General features: G+C 38.0%; 1 protein-coding gene and 2 long non-coding RNA genes across 3 annotated transcripts in view; 2 read left to right on the top strand and 1 right to left on the bottom strand.

Annotated features, from left to right (window-relative positions):
• The window catches only part of LOC131402607 (uncharacterized), a 39,675-nt gene extending 23,443 nt beyond the window's left edge, over nt 1-16,232 (top strand). The window contains exon 3 of the long non-coding RNA XR_009218810.1: nt 16,024-16,232. This is a non-coding gene — a long non-coding RNA (uncharacterized LOC131402607). The remainder of the gene's footprint in view (nt 1-16,023) is intronic.
• Nucleotides 739-4,501, bottom strand: LOC131402601 (adhesion G protein-coupled receptor E1-like). Its single transcript, XM_058537260.1, has 3 exons — nt 4,135-4,501; nt 3,910-4,014; nt 739-976 (listed from the first exon to the last, which is right to left on the bottom strand). The coding sequence occupies exons 1-3, from the start codon at nt 4,474-4,476 to the stop codon at nt 971-973; spliced, it is 453 nt and encodes a 150-aa protein (XP_058393243.1). The 5' UTR covers nt 4,477-4,501; the 3' UTR covers nt 739-970.
• Nucleotides 16,233-16,277: 45 nt separating the features above from the next.
• LOC131402602 (uncharacterized) lies at nt 16,278-20,495 on the top strand. Its single transcript, XR_009218806.1, has 3 exons — nt 16,278-16,345; nt 18,299-18,410; nt 20,149-20,495. It is a non-coding gene; the product is annotated as an uncharacterized LOC131402602 (long non-coding RNA).
• The last annotated feature ends 348 nt before the right edge of the window (nt 20,496-20,843 follow it).

Below are 20,843 nucleotides of genomic sequence, written 5' to 3'. Positions count from 1 at the left end.
AACCCCCCCGGGGATCTCATTAAACCACAGGTTCTGGTTCAGCAGATCTGGGCTGGGGCCTGAGATCCTGTTTATCCAACAAAGGGATGCTGATGCTTCTGGTCCACGGACCACACTTTGAGGAGGCAGGCTGGAGAGTGGCCATGGAAGGGAGGACATGTACATTTTAAATTTTCCTTCTTCTCTCCTTGGCACTCAAGACTTTATGGGGGACGAAGAGCAAGGCAGGATGGTGATAACTTTGCGAGCAGTGTGAATCCTAGCCAAGTCACAAAACAGTTCCAGGAAGGAAGGGAGATGTTGGTTCCCTGAAAGGTTGCAGGAAACCAAAATATTTCCCAAGGCTTTGTCATCAAGTCCTTCAACTCTCTGTGAAACGCTGGAATTCTGCTCCATTGACACTCCTGCTTACCAACATAACTCTTTTAAGTGTTTGTGCCAAAGTAGCCTATACGTCAGTGAGCTTTGTTTATCCCCTGGGGCTCTCGTTACAGTTTTACTGGCCATTTCTTTAAAGGCAGGAGGAGTCTTTGTTAAAGGGTAAGCCAGTCGGTCAGAAGACAAGCCATTTCCTGAAGCCGTTTCCATACTCTGTGACAGGTGCTGGAGAGGCAGGCTTGCAGCCACACGCCAAAGAACTTAGGAGAAAACAAAACGGTAGCCAGATGTTCTTGGTCATGCCATTGCACTAGGATCTGTTATTTCCTCAAAACTCTGGAAATTCAAAGGGCTGCAGAACATAGAAGATAAAATGGTAATCTGGAACAGAAAGTCTTGTTTCTCACCAGCGCATGGAACGTGGGAAGAGCGCCCCACCCATCAGTGCTCTGAATCACCCAGAGAGTCCTGGGGCTGGTGAGATCTGCAATTCCACATTAAGCCATGAAGAGAAGATTTCAGCGTCAGCTCCTGCCGGCACCTGCTGTCCTCAAATGTTGCTTCATAGTGTATTTGAAAGCAAGAAAGAGCTTTAACCCTGTGAGAGAGAAATCAGAACTGGAATCAGTACCAAGATTAGTACAAACATGATCCCAGGGGTCATATCTATAGAGGCATGGGTCTTATAAATACAGAGAGAGAGAAATATAGCAACACAGACTAGAAGGATAAACCTTAAAATGTTAACAGTGATTATCTCTAGCATGGCAGGCACTGCAGGCAAACTCCAAAGCCATTCTTAACCTCTTCACCACTGATAGCTCTCGCTCTAGAAGCTAGAAAGCCAAATACTTGTTTTGTCAAATTCTTTTGTAACTAGGAGTGGTCATGTGACACAGTTCTGACCAAATAGGTGAAAGGGAAATCTGCTGAGGGGTTTCTGGGAAAAGCTTCTGTTTCCTGTTAAAGGGAGAGGCATAAAAGGAGAGGCTGCTGTTTCTGCCCCATCCCTCTTCTTTCTGCCTTGAACATGGTCGTGATGTCTGGAGCTATGGCACCCACCTTGCAACCATAAAAAACATTTTGATGAAAAGCCAACATGCTGCTAGTGGATTGGAAAACCGGGAAGAGCCTAAATCCTTTACAATACCACTGAGCAATAGTACCAATACCAGCAACACCTAACTCTGGGCTTCTATTCTTGCAAAAAAAATAATTCCCTATTTAATTAAGCCACTGGATCTTAGTTAATTGAGTTTGGAATATGTCAGTGAAAAAATAAGACAGTCTAGTGTGAGATGGAAGACCATAAATAAATAAGGAAGTTATAGCATGTTAGGAAGTGGCAAGCGCTATGAAAAGAAAATCAGGATTAGGGGCAGGAGAAGCATGAATGTCAGGGTAGGAGAAAAGGAGGCAGTACGAAATAGAGTTGCCAGAGGAAATACTATTGATAACAAATGATTGGAACAAAGATTTGAAGGAGGTGAGGGAGTTGGCCATGTGGGTATCAGGACAAGAACATTCAAGGCAGAGTGAGCATCCAGGTCAAGATTCCTAAAGAGGAAGTGAGCTTGGCGTGTCTGAAGAATCCTGAGCAGGCCAGCATGGGTGGAGCAGAGGGAAGTGAGATTAACAGAAGATGAGGTCAAGGAGGAAAAGAGGGTCAGATCGTACAGGGCCTTGTGGGCCATCAGGAGGACTTTGGCTTTTACTGAGTAAGGTGGGAGCCATAGAGGGTTGTAGGCAGAGAAGGGATGTGACCTGACTCAGGAGTTCACAGGTGCCCTCTGGCTGCTGCAAGGAGAATAGACCAAAGGTGGGGCAGGGAAAAGGCAAGAGGGGAAGCAGAAAGACCCTTTATGAGGCTATTTCCATAATCCTGGCTACAGACAATAGGACTTGGAACAGAATAGAAGCAACAAAGGAACAGACAGGCGATCAGATTCTGGATACATTCTGAGGAAGGGTCAACAGGATTTGCTGATGGATCAGAGATGGAGGGTAAGAAGAAAGGCAGAGTCAAGGATAACTCCATGGCCTTGTGCTGAGCAATAGAAGGATAGGGAACCCTCCATGGATATGAGAGGTGGGGGATCAGAAGCTCAGATTGGAACAGGTTACATTTGTGACATCTGTTAGACATCTCAGTGGGGGCACTTGGTAGGTGGTTGGTTATATGAGTGTAGAATTCAGGAGGAGCTGGACTGCACATTGTTTAATATTTTGGGGTCATTGCTAATGTTGTTTATGGCTGTGAGACTGGATGAGATCTATGGTGTAGAGAAAAATGAGTACTTCCATGGAAAATGATGTATTGTCAGAGCACACATCTCCAGGTTGTCCAATTCTGATCTATGTGGGAGATATTTTACAATTCTGTAAATTTTAAATAACTGACAGAGATGCAAAATAATTCCATGGAAAAAACAGTTTTGCGTCCATTTGCACATTCATTTCAATATTCCTGAAATTATATATATGTATTATAATTCATAGGTATTATAATGCATATATATGTAATACATATATAACATATAGGTATATGAAATTTTATATGTATTTTATAATATTAATAATTATACGTATAATTATATAATATATAATTAAACATTATATTATATATATTATGTATATATAATTATCAATGAGGGAGCCAGGCAGATGTTATAACTGGGTCAAAAGAGAAAAGCAAAGAACAGACATATACATGTATTATGTAATATATATTATGTATTATGTATACATTGTATATATTATATGTGTATTATGTATTATGTATACATGATATACATTGGATAAATTGCATATATATTATGCAATATATAATATATATCATGTATACACTATGCATATTATATGTATATTATGTATTATGTATACGTTGTATACATTATATGTGTTTTATGTATTATGTATACATTATGTGTATGATGTATTATGTATACGTTGTATACATTGTATATATTATATATTATATACATATATGTCTGTTCTTTGTGTTCTCTTTTGAGCCAGTTATAACATCTGCCTGGTTCTTTCACTGATTGATGAGTGGAATAAAATCCTTAATGTATGCTCATTTTATATCTGTATGAGTCACGATTTTATCTTTTTTTCTTGCTTGAGGAAAATTCACCCTGAGCTAACATCTGTTGCCAGTCTTCCTCTATTTTGTATGTGGGGCACTGCAGCAGCATGGTCCCTGACGAGTGGTGTGGGTCTGCACCTGGGAGCCGACCCTGGGCCACCAAAGCGGAGCACACCAAACTTAACCACTAGGCCATGGGGCCAGCCCCCATGAGTTTATCTTTTTTAGATCACACAGCTCCTAAGAGGCAGAGCTGGGATTTAAACCTAGGCAGCCTGGCTCCTGAACCTCCACTCTTAAACCCCACCCTCCATCAAATGAGCTAATGTACATGGACGCACTTAACTCACAGTAGACACTCAACACATGGTGGTGTTGGGATTGCTAAGAAGCAAGTATTCTGTTTGACCAGAACCTTCATAAAACACACAGTCTCTCACCGTTTTGGAAGTGAAGGCAAAGGATGTCAGTATGACCCCTGATGTCTGGGACTGGGATCCGGGTGTGGTCTTCCTGGTAATCCATCTTCTGTAATCTTCCCGTACCTGGAGATGGAGACACATCACGGGGAGATGAATCACTCCCAGATGCAGGGAAGTATGCTGGCACAGGCGTGTCCCCTGGAAGGAGGGGCATCAGGGACAGCGAGGGCAGCAGCTACATACCCGGCGGTTGAGCAGACAGTGAATGAGGAAGATGAAGGCCCCCTGCAGGCTGTTGATGATGGTGAACAGGTAGGCCATGATACCAGCCAAGGGTCCAATCTGGAAAATGCCCAACACCCGGGAGCTCCCCAAGATGAAGAGCTGGGCAAATGCCTTGAATGTCAATAACCTGGAGGAGAAGGTTTGCAGAGGATAAGGTTCTGGGAGGTGGCTGTTGTCCTCATGGGACACACTCCCAGGAATGGTCTGAGGCTGCCACCATGTGACCCACCACCTAGATGGAAATAAACGTGGGGTGGAGCCTCCAAGCCTAGGTGTAGGGAAATCGAATCCTATAGGCATTTAAAAGGCTATTGGCCTACAGATACACATCGGCACAAAGATGTGTGAACACATGTATTTAATGCAATATTTTCATTAGTAATGAAAGGCGAGAAGGACCCATGTGTCCAAGATTTTAGAACACGTTAAATGAACAATGAAGCCATACAATGAAATACCATGAAGCCTTCTTTTTTTTACTGAGGTAAAACTCACATAACATAAAGTTCACCATTTTAACCATTTAAAGTACGATTCGGTGGTATTTAGCACATTCACAGTGTTGTACAAACATCACCACTATCCAGTTCCCAGACACATTTATCACCCCAAAAAGAAACCCCGTACCTATTAAGCAGTCATCCCCCATTTCCTTCTCCCCCAATTAGAAACAACTCAAATGTCCATCAACAGATGACTGGATAAACAAAACGTGGTCCATCCATATAGCAGAATATTACTCAGCCATGAAAAGGAGTGAAGCACTGACACACGCTACAACATGGATGAACCTTGAAAACATGATGCTCAATGAGAGAAGCCAGTCACAAAAGTCCACATAGCATATGATTCCATTTATATGAAATGTCCAGAATGAGCAAATCCATAGAGACAGAAATCAGATTATACAACTGTTTTTTAAAATGAGATGAGAGTGACAATATACTATAGTGGGTAAGGCTCTGGGTCAGACTGCCTGTGTTTAAATTCTGGTCCATTCACTAACTTTGCGGCCTTAGTAGGTTACTTAACATCACTGTGCCTCAGTTTCCTCACTTTGAGATAAGGATGACAACACAATGCCTACCCTATAAGCTTGTTCTACCAATTAATGAGATAGCATTAGACCTAAAGGTGCTTAGAACAATGTCTGGCACAAAATAAACATTTTTGTTAGTTGTTTTTAACCTTAAGTACTGATATGAAATAAGCTACCTATTATGTGGAAAAAAACCAAGCGCAGAATGATATGTACAGTATCCTGTCATTTATGTAATAGAAGATGGATGTGTAAGTATAGAATATTCTGGAAGGAAGCTCAATTCAGGTGATAATTGTTGCTTGAGGTGGGAGAGATCTGGGGACCTGAGGAGTCAGGGAAGAGAGAAGGAATTAGTTTTCAGGTGTTTCCTTTTTTAATGCTTAATTATTCTTGCCATGGCATACATTAACTTTATTCTAACTTTTTGCACTAATTTTTAAAAAGTAATTTTTAGAAAAAAATATTTAAGATGGATGAAGGATTGGACTCTGACGGGAAAACAAACAAGGGACCATCATTAGGTTACCGACAATAAAACCTAGACAATGTCTGGTTTGGGTGGGTTCTTAAAATGAACATTAGTTGAATGGTGAAATTAAGAAACACAGATGCTCTATAAGAATACGAAAAAGTCCCACCTCTGTATGATAGAATAATATATATGAAGGTAAAATAACGAGATAGTGTATTTCATCTATTAAATCAGCAAAACAACAAAAATGATAAACCCCAATGCTGGCAAGGCTGGAGGTAAACAAGCACTCTTGTGAATGGAAATAACTTTTCTGGAAAACGATTTGCAATATACACTAAAAGTGTTACAATCCAACCTACCCTTTGAGTCAGGCAATTTCATGCCTAGTGTTATGATTAAATAACCACAGATGTGGAAGAAAATTTACCTACAAGGATGTTCAAGACAATACTGTTTATAATAGCAAAAACAAAAACAAGTCAGAAATAACTTAAATGTCCATAAATGAGGGATGATTTAAGTAAACTGTGCTGGCTCCTTACGCTGAACAGTTATAGAAAAAAAGGATAGTTGACAAATTTCTAATCAAACAAGAAAAATTTTATGACGTGTTATTAGAAGAGTATTATTTAATTTTCAAATATTTGGGGGATTTTCCAGACTTTTTTTCTGTTATTGATTTCTAATTTAGTTCCCCTGTCAGAGAACATGCTTTGCATAATTTGAATCTTTTAAAAGCTTATCTGATTTGTTGTATGTCCCAGGATATGGTCTTGGTAAATGTTTCATTTTGACTTTAAAAAGATATATGTGCTGCTGGTATTGGGTGGAGTGTTCTATAAATGTTATCACGTTTGTTGATAGGATATGAAAGACTTGAACAATATTTACTGATTTTCTGTCTCCTTGTTCTGTCAATTATTGGTAGGGGTGTGGAAATCTCCTATTATAATTTTTTGGATTTGTCTGTTTCTTCTTTTAGTTCCATTGTTTTTTGCTCCTTGCATTTTGAAGCTCTTTTATTAGGTACATAAATGCTTAGGATTGTTACGTCTTCTTGATGAATGTACTCCTTTATCATTATAAAGTGGTCCTCTTTATCCCTGGTAATATTCTTTGCTCTGAAGTCTACTTTGTCCCATATTAATGTAGCCAGATCTTTTGACTAGTGCTAGCATGGTCTATTTCCATCCTTTTACTTTTAGCCTGTTTGTGTCTTTATATTTAAAGTGTTTGTTTTCGTAGGCAACATACAGTTGGGTCTTGCTTTTTTATAGTTTGATGATCTCTGCCCTTTTTTTTTATTGTGGCAAAATATACGCAACATAAAAATTGCCATTTTAACCTTTATAAGGTTTAGAATTCAGTGACATTAAGTACATTTACAATATTGTGAAACCATTGTGACTCTTCATTTCTGTAACTTTTTCATCATCCTAAACAGAAACTCTATACCCATTACACAATAATTCCCCGTTCTCCCTTCTCCCCTACCTTCTGTCTTATGAATTTGCCTATTCTAGGTACCTAAGATGAGTGGAATCATATAGTATTTGGCATTTTGTGTCTGGCTTATTTCACTTAGCATGTTTTCTAGTTTCATCCATGTTTAGCATATGTCAGAGTTTCATTCATCTTTAAGGTTGACTAATATCCCATTGTATGTGTTTATCACATTTTGTTTGGACACTTGGGTTATTTTTACCTTTTGACTATTGTGAATAATGCTGCTGTGATCATTGGTGGACAAGTATCTGTATGCCACATCAATGCTTTGGGTGTATACCTGTGAGTGATTCCTGCTTTCATTTCTTTGGGTATATACCTATGAGTGGAATTGCTACCTCATATGGTAATTCCATGTTTACCTTTTTGAGGAACTGCCACACTGTTTTCACAATCTCTGCCTTGTAATTGGGGCATTTAGAACATTTACGTTGAATGTGATTATTGATATGGTTAGATTTAAATCTGTCATCTTACTGTTTGTTTTCTGTCTCATCTGTTTTTTGTTTCCGTTCTCCATTTCTTCTTCTTTTGGTTTAAGTATTTTTTATGATCTTGTTTTATCTCTTTTTTTAGCCCTTTAACAATTAATTCATTCAACCATCAATTTCTTCACTTTGTGTCCTTGGCTCATACAGTCCTCCATTCGTTAGCTTTCTGATCTTGGGAAAATGACTTAAACTCTCCTAAACTCGAAAGAACTGGAGCTTCTTGCATTACACCGCACTGCTCCCTACCATCTCTATCCTCTGGTCATTTCTGTATGAGAGCTGAAATAAGGCAGAGTGTCACCTTGTTTGACCTCAACTGGAACGTGTGTGTTGATAGACTGAAATTTTTCACTGCTCTGCTCATGTTTGCGAATGACCATGAGAATGCTGCAAATACTGATTTGGGATTCCAAAAAAATTTTAGTGAGTAGGTGAATTCACAAATATGGAACTTGTAAATAATGAAGATCAGCTATATATGTACCACATAGGGTGGTTGTGTGGGTTAAATCAATTAATACAAGTTAAGTTCTTCAAACAGTGCCTTAACACAGACTCATTTGATGTTTCAGAAATTTATTTGGTAAGTTAGTTTTTAGTAGTTTGTATGTCCAGGTATAAGTGAGGATATTTTTATGTCTAATTTTTGGTGACATTGCGTAGTGTAGAATTGTGCTCTTTTCATGTGGTGAAATCCAGGTTTCCTACCCTGCTTTTTTCCTGTCACTCGTCTACTTCATTTAGTCCTTTTTTTTTTTGCAAACATGCAGGCATGGCTTTAAGGGCAGGAAGGATTAATGATGAACAAAAGCGATGTTGCTCCCTGACCCTACATTCTGCTTTCTTCACTATGATGGTTTTTTTTGGAGCTGGCTGCTACGTTTTTTAGGCAGCTTTATTGAGATATGATTCACATACCATACAATTCACCCATTTAAAGTTTATAATTCAGTGGTTTTTTTTAATATATTCACAGATGTGTGTAACCATCACCACAGTAAATTTTAGAATATTTTCATCACCTCAAAAAGAAGCCTGAACCCTTCAGCTACCATCCCTTTATCCCCTGACCCTGTTTACCCCATCCCTAAGCAACCACTAAGCTACTTTTTTGTCTCTATAGATTTCCCTATTCTGACTTTCCTATGAATAGAATCATATAGTATATGGGTTTTTTTTGGCTGGCTTCTTTCACTTAGCATTATATTTTCAAGGTACATTTATGTTGTAGCATATGTCAGTATCTCATTCTTCTTTATGACCAAATAATGTTTCATTGTGTGGATATACCACATGTTGTTTATCTGTTTGTGTGTCAATGGACATTTGGGTTGTTTCCACCTTTTGACTATTATGAGTGATGCTGTTACATTCATGTACAAGTTTCTGTGTGGACACGTTTCCATTTGTTGGATATATACCTAGGAGTAGAATTGCTGGGTTACATGGTAGCTCTATGTTTAATTATTTGAGAAACTGCCAGACTATTTTCCAAAGTGGCTGCAACATTTTACATTCCTGTAGCAGTGTTTGAGGGTTCCAGTTTCTCCACATTCTCACTAACACTTGTTATCTAACTTGTTAATTTTAGCCATCGTAGTGGGTATGAAGTGGTATCTTATTGTGGTTTTGATTTGCGTTTCCCTTATGACTAATGATACTGAGCAACTTTTCATGTGCTTATTGGCCATTTGTATATCTTCTTTGGAGAAATATCTGTTCAGATTCTTTGCCTATTTTTAAATTGGGTTGTCTTTTTATTACTGAATTGTAAGAAGTTTTTTGGGGGGAGGAGGTGGGGAAGATCAGCCCTGAGCTAACTTCTGTTGCCAATCCTTCTCTTCTTGCTGAGGAAGATTGGCCCTGGGCTAACATCCGTGCCCGTCTTCCTCTACTTTATATGGACGCAGCCACAGCATGACTTGATACGCGGTACTTTGGTCTGTGCCTGGGATCAGAACCCATGAACCCTGGGCCGCCAAAGTGGAGCGCGCGAACTTAGCCACTACACCACCAGGCTGGCCCCAAGAGCTTTTTAATATATGTTCCGAATACAAGGTCCTTATTAGATATATGATTTGCAGATATTTTTTCCCATTCTAGATTGTCTTTCCACTTTCTTGATAGTGTCTTTTGAAGCATAAAAGTTCTTAATTTTGATGATGAAGTTTAACTTATTTATTCATTTATTTAGTTGCTTCTGCTTTTGGTGTCAGATCTAAGAGTCCATTGCCAAATACAAGGTCATGAAGATTTATGCCTGTGTGTTCTTCTAAGTGTTTTATAGTTTTAACTCTTAAATTGAAGTGTATGATCCATTTTGAGTAAACTTTTGCTTACGGGATAAGGTTAGGGTCTAACTTCATTCTTTTGCATATAGCTATTCAATTGTCACAGCACCATTGGCACCCTTGTGAAAAATCAGTTGACCATAGGTGTATAGGTTTATTTCTGGTCTTTCAGTTCTGTTCCATTGATCTGTATGTTTGTCCTTGTACCAGTACCACACTGTCTTGACAACTGTTGCTTTGTAGTAACTTTTGCAATTGGGAAGTATGAGTCTTACACTATTTATTCTTCTTTTTCAGAATTGTTTTGTTAGTTGTAGCTTGTTGCCTTAGAATTCCGTATGAATTTAGAATCAACTTCAGAGCATGAGTTTTGGATTTCTTTGGTTAATTTATTCCTGGTTTTGGATACTATTGTGAATGGAATTGTTTTCTTAATTTTACTTTTGGGTTTTTCAATGCAAATGTATAGAAATTCAATTGGGTTTTGTATATTGATCTTGTATCCTGCAACCTTGCTGAACTCATTTATTACTTCTAATAGATTTTGGTAGACTCCTTAGGATTTTCTATATACAGGATCACTTCATGCAAATAGAGATAGTTTTACCTCCTCCTTTCCGATATAGATGCCTTTTCTTTCTTTTTCTTGCCTAATTGCCCTGGTTAGAACCTCTGCTACAATTTAGAATAGTAATGGCAAGAGTGGAAATCTTTGTCTTGTTCCTAATCTTAAAGGGAAACCATCCAGTATGTCACCATTAAGTATGATGTTAACTGGAGATTTTTTGTAGATGCCCTTTATATTGAGGAACTTCCCTTCTGTTCCTAGATTATTGAGTTTTTTTTTAAATCATGAAAGCGTGTTGGATTTTGTCAAATGCTTTTTCCTACATCTGCTGAGATGGTCTTGTGATTTTTTGTTTTTCATTCTATTTGTATGATGTATTACATTAATTATTTTTGGATGTTAAACCAACTTTGCATCCCTAGGATAAATCCCACTTGGTCATGGTGTATAATTCTTTTTATATATTGCTAGATTCAGTTTGCTAGTATTTTGTTGAGGACTTTTACATCCATGTTCGTAAGAGATATTAGTCTGTAGTTTTGTTTTCTTTCTTTTTTTTGTTTTTTGGTGAGGAAGATTAGCCCTGAGCTAACATCCGTTGCCAGTCTTCCTCTCCTTGCGGAGGAAGATTGGCCCTGGGGTAACATCCGTGCCCATCTTCCTCTATTTATTTTTTTTCATATGGGACACCACCATAGCATGGCTTGACAAGCGGTACATCAGTCCATACCCGGGATCCAAACCTGTGAACCCTGGGCCGCCACAGTGGAGCGTGCAAACTTAATCTCTACGCCACCAGGCTGGCCCCTGTGGTTTTGCTTTCTTGTGACATCTTTGTCTGATTTTGGTATTGGGGTAATATTAGTCCCATAAAATGTGTTGGAAAGTGTTTCTTCCTCTTCTTTTTTTTTTTTTTTTTTGGAAGAATTGGTGTTAATTCTTCCTTGAGTGTTTGGTAGATTTCAGCGGTGAAACCATTTAGGCCTGGGCTTTTCTTTGTGCATAGTTTGTGGATTACTGATTCAATCTCTTCACTTATTATAGGTTTATTCAGATTATCTTGAGTCATTTTTGTAGTTTGTGTTTTTCTAGTAATTTGTGTATTTCATCTAAGTTATCTAATTTGTGTACTATTATTCATAGTATTTGTTTATAATCCTTTTTGTTTCTGTAAGGTTGGTAATCTTGTCCTCTCTTTTTCTTTTTTTTCCTCCAGTTTTGTCTTTTTATTTTATTGATGTTTTAATAGTTTTTAACATTGTGAAATTTTGGGTTGTATGTTTTTGTTTGTCCGTCACCATATATGTGTCTCCCTTCACCCCTTGTGCCCACCCCCCACCCCCATTGCCCCTGGTAACCACAATACAGTTTTCTCTGTCCATGTGTTGGTTTATATTCCACATATGAGTGAGATCATACAGTGTTTGTCTTTCTCTTTCTGGCTTACTTCATTTAACATAATACCCTCCAGGCCTATCCATGTTGTTGCAAATGGGACGATTTTGTCTTTTTTTATGGCTGAGTAGTATTCCATTGTATATATATACCGCATTTTCTTGATCCAGTCATCAGTCGAGGGACACTTAGGTTGCTTCCACTTCTTGGCTATGGTGAATAATGCTGCAGTGAACATAGGGGTGCATAAGGCCCTTTGGATTGTTGATTTCAGGTTCGTTGGATAGATTCCCAGTAGTGGGATAGCTGGATCATAGGGCATCTCTATTTTTAATTCTTTGAGGAATCTCCCTACCGTTTTCCATAGAGGCTGCACCAGTTTGCATTCCCACCAGCTGTGTATGAGGGTTCCTGTTTCTCCACATCCTCTCCAGTGTTTGTTGTTTTTTGGCTTGGTGATTATAGCCATCCTAACGGGCGTGAGGTAATAGCGTAGTGTTGTTTTCTCTCTTTTGTTTTTGATTCAAGTAATTTGAATCTTCTCTCTTTTTCTTGGTCAGACTGGACAGAGGTTTGTCAATTGTGTTGATCTCTTCAAAGAACCAGCGTTTTCTGATTTCCCTTTAGATTTCTTCTTCGACTCATTGGTTATTCATGAATGTGTTGTTTAATTCCCACATATTTATGAATTTGCCAAATTTATTCCTACTATTGATTTCTAATTTTATTTTATTATGGTTGGAGAACATACTTTGTATTATTTTTATGCTTTTAAATTTATTGGGGTTTGTTCTATAGCCCAACATTTGATCTGTTCTGGAGAATGTTCCTTATGTACTTGAGAATGTATATTCTGTTGTTGGATGGAGTGCTCTGTAGATGTCTGTTAGATCTGGTTGGTTTGTAGTGTTGTTCAAGTCGTCTATTTCCATGTTGATCTTCTGTCTAGTTGTTCTATACATTATTGAAAGTGGGGTATTGAAGTCTCCAACTATTGTTGAATTGTCTGTTTTCATTTCTATTAAAAGGTTCATGTATTTCAATACTCCGTTAATAGATGCATATATGTTTTTAATTGTTATGTCTTGAACTATTGACCATTTCATCATTATAAAATGTCACTATTTCTAGTATTCTTGTTTTAAAGTCTATTTTGTCTGATGTTAGTGCAGCCACTCCAGCTTTCTTGTGGTTGCTGTTTGCATGATATTCTTCCCCATCCATTTACTTTCAGTGTTTTTGTCTCTGTGAATCTCGTGTGTCTCCTGTAGACAACATATAGTTGAATCATGTTTTTTTTAAATCCCATCTAACATTCGTTCCTTTCTTCAGTTGAGGGTACTATTTTCTGATCATCTGGTAAATCCAAGAGATATTGAAAAGTTCTTTGAAATGAATTGTTTTTAGGGTTCAGAGTGGCTCTCCTTTTAGCTGCCCTTTGATTGAGGATCTCTTTAACGCAGCAGGAGACACGTTGGCTTGTGTTTGGCAAGGCTCTTGAGGAGTGAGTTCCTTTGGTGAGCATCAAAATCTTCTCTTGAAGAAAGAAACTCTAAGTTTACATAATTAATGTGTTGACTATATCTACAGTAACTCCTGAGAGGAAAGTATGTTCAGTTTTCTTATTGGGAATGCCTGGAGCTCTTTTCTCAAAGTTAGGACCTCCCCATGCACCCTTCCCCGTGCTATATTTTCTAGGTAGTGGAAGTAGAAATTCTCATGTAGCTATACGCAACATCCGTTGAAGAGCTACAATATGCCTACTGGTGTGCTAGGCACTAAGGCCGAGGTTAGCAAGCCAGTGTACAGTTTTTGTAAATAAAGTTTTACTGAAACACAGCCATACCCATTCATGTCTGTATTCTTTAGGGTTGCTTTCACTCTACAAAGGCAGATATGAGTTGTTGCAACTAAGATCACATGGCCAACAAGTCTAAAATACTAACTATCTGGCTTCCTGGGGAGCATAAAGAAAGTGAGTCTGGATTCTCCTGAGTGTGGTGTCTATTTGGTGCAGGAGAGAGGAAAATGTGGACTTTGGAGTGTAGAGGTTAGTTGGATAGGCAGAGAGCCTCCTGCCTTCATAGAATTTGTTTTGTTATGTTTGGGGGTCATCAGGTTATCTTTTTCAATAGACCCCCCAAAAATTGACCTCCTGTTTTCCTTACCAGTTATCCCATTCACTGCTTCTGATTGAACCCCTCTTTCCTGATTCATAGCACGGAGTATGGAACACTGTCTGATAGCTTCTTCCCTATTCTGCCCTTAAATCTCTTTTGATATCCTTTTTTCCCAATTATAAATCCAAACTGAAGCTCAATCTCATTCCTTTCCCTCTCTCTCAAAGATAACCACTGTCCTGAAATTGGTGTTTATCATTCCTTTGCTTTTCTAATTTTGCTTTCATTGCATATGTATTCATCCCTGAACAATACCTAATATTGTTTTGTCTGTTTGATAACTTTGAATAAGTGGTATACTGTATGTATTCTTCTGCAGCTTGCTTTTTTGTCTTAGCAATATATTTGTGACTATCCAGCTCTATTTCTTTGAATCTCACTTCTATTTGATATTCTACTATATGGACATATCACAGATTATTAATGCATTCTTTGGGCTCTTTTTTTTCCTAATTAAGTTGACCGTTTATTTATCTATTTTTAATAGCTTTATTGAGATATAATTTATATACCATAAAGTTCACCCATTTAAAGCGTACAATTCAGTGGTTTTTAGTATATATACAGAGTTGTACAACAATCACTGTTATCTAATTTTAGGACATTTACATCACTCCCAAAAGAAATGTTGTACCCACTTGTGGTTACTTCCTATCTCCCTTCCCCTTCCTCTACCCTCAGATTAAAGCTAATCTATTTCTGTCTCTATTGGTTTGTTTATTCTGGATCATATAAATGGAATCTTTTGTGGTCTTTCATGACTGGCTTTCACTTAGAATGTTTTTGAGGTTCATCCATGATATAGCATGTACATAGTGGGCTTTTAAATTGTTCACAGTTTTTTGCTGTTACAAATGATGCTTTGCATGTGTTGGGGAACTATTATTTTTTAAGTGACTTTTACTATTAGTAACAGTAAAAACCTATCTCATATTCTTATCATCTGCTGAAGCTCTGGGAGAAAAAGACAAAGGTAATGTTTATCACAAAAGTATAATTGAGTGCCTCCAGGAGTGAGTAAGGCACAGTCCTTACCTCTTGAAGAATGCACAGTGTAGCTGGGTTAGAATGACAAATTAATTATAAAACCATGGAAGTGCTACAAGTGAATAAGCAAAATTCTGTGGAAATGCAGAAGGAAGAGCAGTTAATTTCTTAGGAGATGTGTACAAAGCGTTATAAAATGAACGACATTTGATCTGAGTCTGACCCTGGAAAATTACTAAGATTTCAGGAAGTGGGTGTTGAGAGAGAGGAAGCAGTGCGCAAAGACATTGAGAGATGAGAGCGTTTTCCAGGAACTTAGACGAGATGGGGTGGACCTGAACAATATCGTGGTGGGACAGGAGACTAGGGTGGGTCCAGGCTCATTGGTTTACACCCGCTATGGGAATCACTGGGAGAATCAGGCAAGATTAAGATGCAGCCACATTTGTATTTTAGAAAAAAAAGCTCTGGCAGCATAGAGGGCAGGCTGGAGACAGGAGAGTCTAGAGGTGGGCAGTCCACACGAAGACCGTTCCAGTCTTGTAGGTGAGAGATGATGCCCTGATGCTGTTAGCGTTTTTCATGTTAAATTGACAGGACTTATTGGAATGGGTGGTAAGGGAAAAGAATTCTAAGGTGACTCCCCTGGTCTTTCGCTTGGACAACTGAATGATTTGGAAATTTGATAACTATCCCCCACATAGAGAAGATTAACTTGTGTTGGAAGCTGTCTCCTTTCTACAAATGAAATATCTACTTCAGTTTGCTTTAAGGAATAAGATAACTTATAATTTAAAGATTGCTTAAAGTGTTTTATTTCCAATTCAGAAATGAAACACAGGTATTTACTGAGCCTAGGTTATATCAATTTCAGACTTGAACAAACTACTATTAATTATCATTTCCTCATAGCCAAAAGAATGCAATGGTGTAAAGATTCCTGTTGATGTCAGTAAACCTAATCCAAATGACGTGGAGTTTGGTAATCTGTATTTGGATATGAATGGAATCATCCATCCCTGTACTCATCCTGAAGACAAGTACGTAACCTGTTTTTGTCACTGACATCACCAGTTACAGAGGAGTACTATATTATATTACATTGTTTGCTTATCATTATAGACCGGCACCAAAAAACGAAGATGAAATGATGGTTGCAATTTTTGAATACATTGACAGACTTTTCAATATAGTAAGACCAAGATGACTTCTCTACATGGCAATAGATGGAGTGGTAAGTGCTAAAATAATTAACTTAGAGTCTTCCGTTTTTGTTTTTGCTGTGTTCCCAGTGTCTAGAATGAAAGTCAGCTAAATAAAGAAAAATATTGAGTGTGGTAAATTTGAGAAAGCAAGCCTCATCCTTCAGTCATGCATTCAAACACTTTTTATGCCTGTTTTGTACCAAGTACTGTGAAATGCTGGGGATGTTGGTGACTGCCCTTGCTTTTGAAGGGCTTACCAGTAAAGGGACAGAGACTTAGATAAATGAGTGAGGTTAGTTATTTATGGGCTTTATAGGCACTAGATAACACATGCAGCATGTTGAGGGAAGAAGGTGTCAGTGCTACTAAGAGAGTTGGAAGATAGAGAGGAGGTGACTTTTGTCCCATTTCTTGAAGGATAAAGAATAATTGGAGATTGGTGGGCAGTGGAAGGGGATGGATGGGACAGATATGGGGAGGGAGGACCTTATGGACTTCTCAAATGTGGCAGGTAAACACACTCTCCATGCCTATGATCACACTAACATATTTGGGCAACTGTAGGAGTTTTAGATTGGAAAGGGAAGTAGAGTGATGACTTGAAGAAGGCCTCACTTGCCATACTCAGGAGTTTGGATTTTATCCTATAGGCTGTGATTAGTCATCACAGGACCTTAAGAGGGGAATAACTTACTGACCTATGATAATAATATCAAGTAGCTTAGGTTATAATTGGTTAGCAAACTATATACCAGGGTTCAAGGAAAATTAAGGTAAATCATAAGCCTAAATTTATTTATCCATATGCAAATAGATTCTCTTTATCTTTTAGATTTAGCAATTGTAGTAGCTAATGGAATGATTTTGAAAATCCAGAAAACTTTGGGTCCAAGAAGATTAACTTTTCTGTGAGGTTCTCTTTACTCAAAGAAAAATCTTAGCTACCTGATAACTTGTTAAGTTGTAGTTAAAGTGGAGTAAAGAATAAAGGGAACAGGAATATGTCTTATTTGGAGCATATGCCAATTCACATTAGCTAAGTTTCTTGAAGAAAATTTTTAACTTTACTGCAGTATGCCCTTACTGCTAGATCAAGTATAAAATATGTACATATTTGTGTGCGTTGTGTATGTGCTCATGTCTGTAACATGTTTTTTTGTTAAAATATAAATGTAGATCACAGAACTTGGTGCTTGAAAGAATTAGATTAGGTGGTCTCATTTTACAAAAAAGGGAACTGTTTAAAAGAGAATATAAAATAACTTATTTTTTGTAGACAGGATACTTTAGAGTCCCTTCCAACCCCAAAACTCAGTTCAGTAACTTCAGAAACTTACAGTCCAGTTCACTTCATTTAGGTTTATCCAGTGATTTAAATTTCACTTGGTTAGAATGATTTAAAAGTACTTTTGGTAAAAACCTTGTTCCCTGTCTCCTGCTGTGCTTGTAGAGACAGAGTGGTGATTATGAAGCTTATTGTGGGAAGTACAAAATGGAAGTGCCTTGGGGTCCTATAGATCAAGTAGTTTTCTTTTGCTTTTATAGGGCATTGTGGATCTCATTTGGAGACCGTCCTTCCTCTTAGGCAAGGACAGAAGGAAGCTCTTCCTGATCCTGGTTCTGTAGTCATTGTCTGCTGGCTGAGTCTTTGAGTCAAGTGAGCTTTCTTCTTGGGTGCTTTGAAGCACCATAACCCAGTGGAATTGGCATTAGGTCGTGGGGCCTGCACTGTTAAGTGCTGTGGCTTCATAGGATGTTTGTCCATTTGATATGTCACTCACTGAGCTCAGCTTTTAGGTTCTTGGTCCAAATTTAAGTCCTCAGAATCTCCTGTCTGTCGTGAAAGGATTATTAGACATATTACTTACCTTTTCCATTTTAGTGTACTATTTTTATAAAAACAACTGATTCAAAATAATGTGCAGATTTAGTTGCAAATATTTTGAATAATATTATGTGAATGTGAAATACATGTTTTTCAGGAACCACGTGCTAAAATGAGCCAGCAGCGTTCGAGGAGGTTCAGAGCATCAAAGGAAGGAATGGAAGCAGCAGTAGAGAAGCAGCGAGTCAGGGAAGAAATACTGGCAAAAGGTAAAGAAAATGAGTCTTGAAGGTGGACTTTTTATAAGATGTATGCAGAAGGGGGAGGGGCGGCAACTTTTTCTTTCAAATAGATAAGGTTTTAATTTACTTAGAATCCCAGAATATGCAAGGAAAATTTATGTTCACTGTTGAGGAAAAGTTGTTAATGGAATTCTTCACTATTTGTTTCCAAACTCTGTAGTAAAAGAGAAACTTGGGAATACAAGGAGGGAATTCTGGTAGGAAGAGCAGATTGTCAGTCCCTCTCAGGACAAGTGCAGCTCTTCTGCTAACTTTTCTATATCTGTAAAACAGAAATATTTTAAGTGCTTCTTACTTCTTTTTTTCTAATGGGGGCTATTAGAAAGCTAGCATTCTATAAACATTTTCCTCAAATCAGTCTTGGTAGCTTGCCTATTGCTTCCTCTTAGAACTCAGAGGTCTACATGAGGAGGCCTGGGATGATGTGATCCATATTCCAGGCTTTCACCAAGTCACACACACTGTCAGTCTAGATTGATGTAGCAGGAACCGAGGCAGTGAGGTACCCAGGGTTCTCTCAATTTTGAGGAGGGGAGGGGTGGGATGTGGCCATTTTTGCAATTCTTCAAAGCCTTGAAATTCCTGATGGGTACATAGGTAGGAGTTGGCTAAAGCTCAGAGAGGAGAAAGGTCAAGAGGTCTTCATGCCCACTCTGACTGGTTCTTTCCCAAGACACCTGTGTGTGAGATGGGGTGTGGTTGTAGCAGAGTGGTTTGTTTGGTGTTTTGTTACATAGGGCAATATGATAGACCAGGAAAGCCACAGTTTATTGGCTCAGGATATTACACTTGGAAGTTGAAAAAGGATACCATGGTGTAGTCAGGTCAAGCCTGCAATTATGATACATTCTATGTTATTTTAATTTGCTAGAAGTATGCGAGTATATAGTTACTTTTAGCTGTAGCTTATACTAATACTCTAAAACCTGTTTGTATCTATAACAGATTATCTTTGATTTTAAAGATGTCTTCTTTCTTGAACATGTTATGAAATATGTTTGTGTCTTGAGAAAAAGCTAATCAGTGATACAGAGGGAAAAATAGGATTTTTGTATCCCTCTAGCTGATATTTTTATTTCTTATCATTTATTTCTTATCATAAGCTGTGATAAATTCAGCATTTTAATTTGTTTTTCTTTTTTTTTTATAATTTTTATTTATTTATTTTTCCCCCCAAAGCCCCAGTGTATAGTTGTACGTCATAGATGCACATCCTTCTAGTTGCTGTACATGGGACGCAGCCTCAGCATGGCCGGAGAAGCGGTGCCTCGGTGCGCGCCCGGGATCCGAACCCAGGCCGCCAGTAGCGGAGCGCGCGCACTTAACGGCTAAGCCACGAGGCTGGCCCTAATTTTGTTTTTCTAAGGCACCTTTATTTTAAGAACTGGTATCAAATTAGAACCCCTAACCCGTGTGTGTATTCTGCTGCAGAGGGCCTTAGGAAGAACATCATAATTTTTATATTTTTATATAACAATATAGTATCTTTTGTGTACTATATATTGTTTGACACTTCTGTTAAAGCTTTATTTAAATTTGAGGAGAGGAATCTTATTTTCTTCCCAGAAAGGGGAACATTGTTCCTCAAGTGACAATACTTCTCATTTTTTTGTATTTGAACTTACTGTTTTTGTTGTTTGGGCTTAATATTGTGTAGTTTACCTCACTTTTTATGGCGATAACAAAACATTGCCTTTTTCTCTAGGTGGCTTTCTTCCTCCAGAAGAAATAAAAGAAAGATTTGACAGCAACTGTGTTACACCAGTAAGTAGTCTCAGACTTTGCTGGCTATTGCTAACTCTTAAATGATAGCTTAATTTATTTCCTTCTATCATTTTAGGGAACCGAGTTCATGGACAATCTTGCTAAATGCCTTCGCTATTACATAGCTGATCGTTTAAATAATGATCCTGGGTGGAAAATTTTGACAGTAAGTTTCACATTTTGGTACTTCAAAAAGATGAAGGTGATATTTGAGTCTATACTTTGATATGACTGATAGTATTTTTTTCTTTTTTCCCCCCTGTGAAATCCTAGTTGACTGTCAGAGGAAAGGAGAGGCTGCCAGGGTTATTAGAAATGGGATGTCTTGCATGATCCAGTTTTAGACAGTCGAATTTTCTCTCAATGCCAATTTTTTATCCTCGTACCGTCACTATGAAGCCATAAAATGGTACTCATGGTTTAAAAAATATCTATTTATGTATGAAAGTAATTTTTAAATGAAAATTTCTATTTGAAATCAAAATATAGCAAAATTAAAGTCGTGGGTCTGCCTTTAAAGAATCACTGTGTTCTCCTAAGTATTTACGTAAAATTTAAACAAACTGTTGTGTGATTTTAGGGTCATAAGCCTATTTCCCTGTTATTAGGTGTGGGAAATTGTGTTTACTGGGTGTC

This window comes from Diceros bicornis, unplaced genomic scaffold, assembly GCF_020826845.1.
Source record: "Diceros bicornis minor isolate mBicDic1 unplaced genomic scaffold, mDicBic1.mat.cur scaffold_184_ctg1_multi, whole genome shotgun sequence".
NCBI lineage: Eukaryota > Metazoa > Chordata > Mammalia > Perissodactyla > Rhinocerotidae > Diceros > Diceros bicornis.
This window is presented reverse-complemented; position numbering and strand designations above follow the sequence as displayed.

Excerpts from the sequence above, each read along its gene's own strand:
- LOC131402601 (XM_058537260.1), bottom strand. The coding sequence starts at position 4,476 with ATGCCTATAGGATTCGATTTCCCTACACCTAGGCTTGGAGGCTCCACC. Across the intron at positions 4,015-4,134 it reads ACTGTCTGCTCAACCGCCGG|GTACGGGAAGATTACAGAAG; the intron begins GTATGTAGCTGC and ends CTCCATCTCCAG.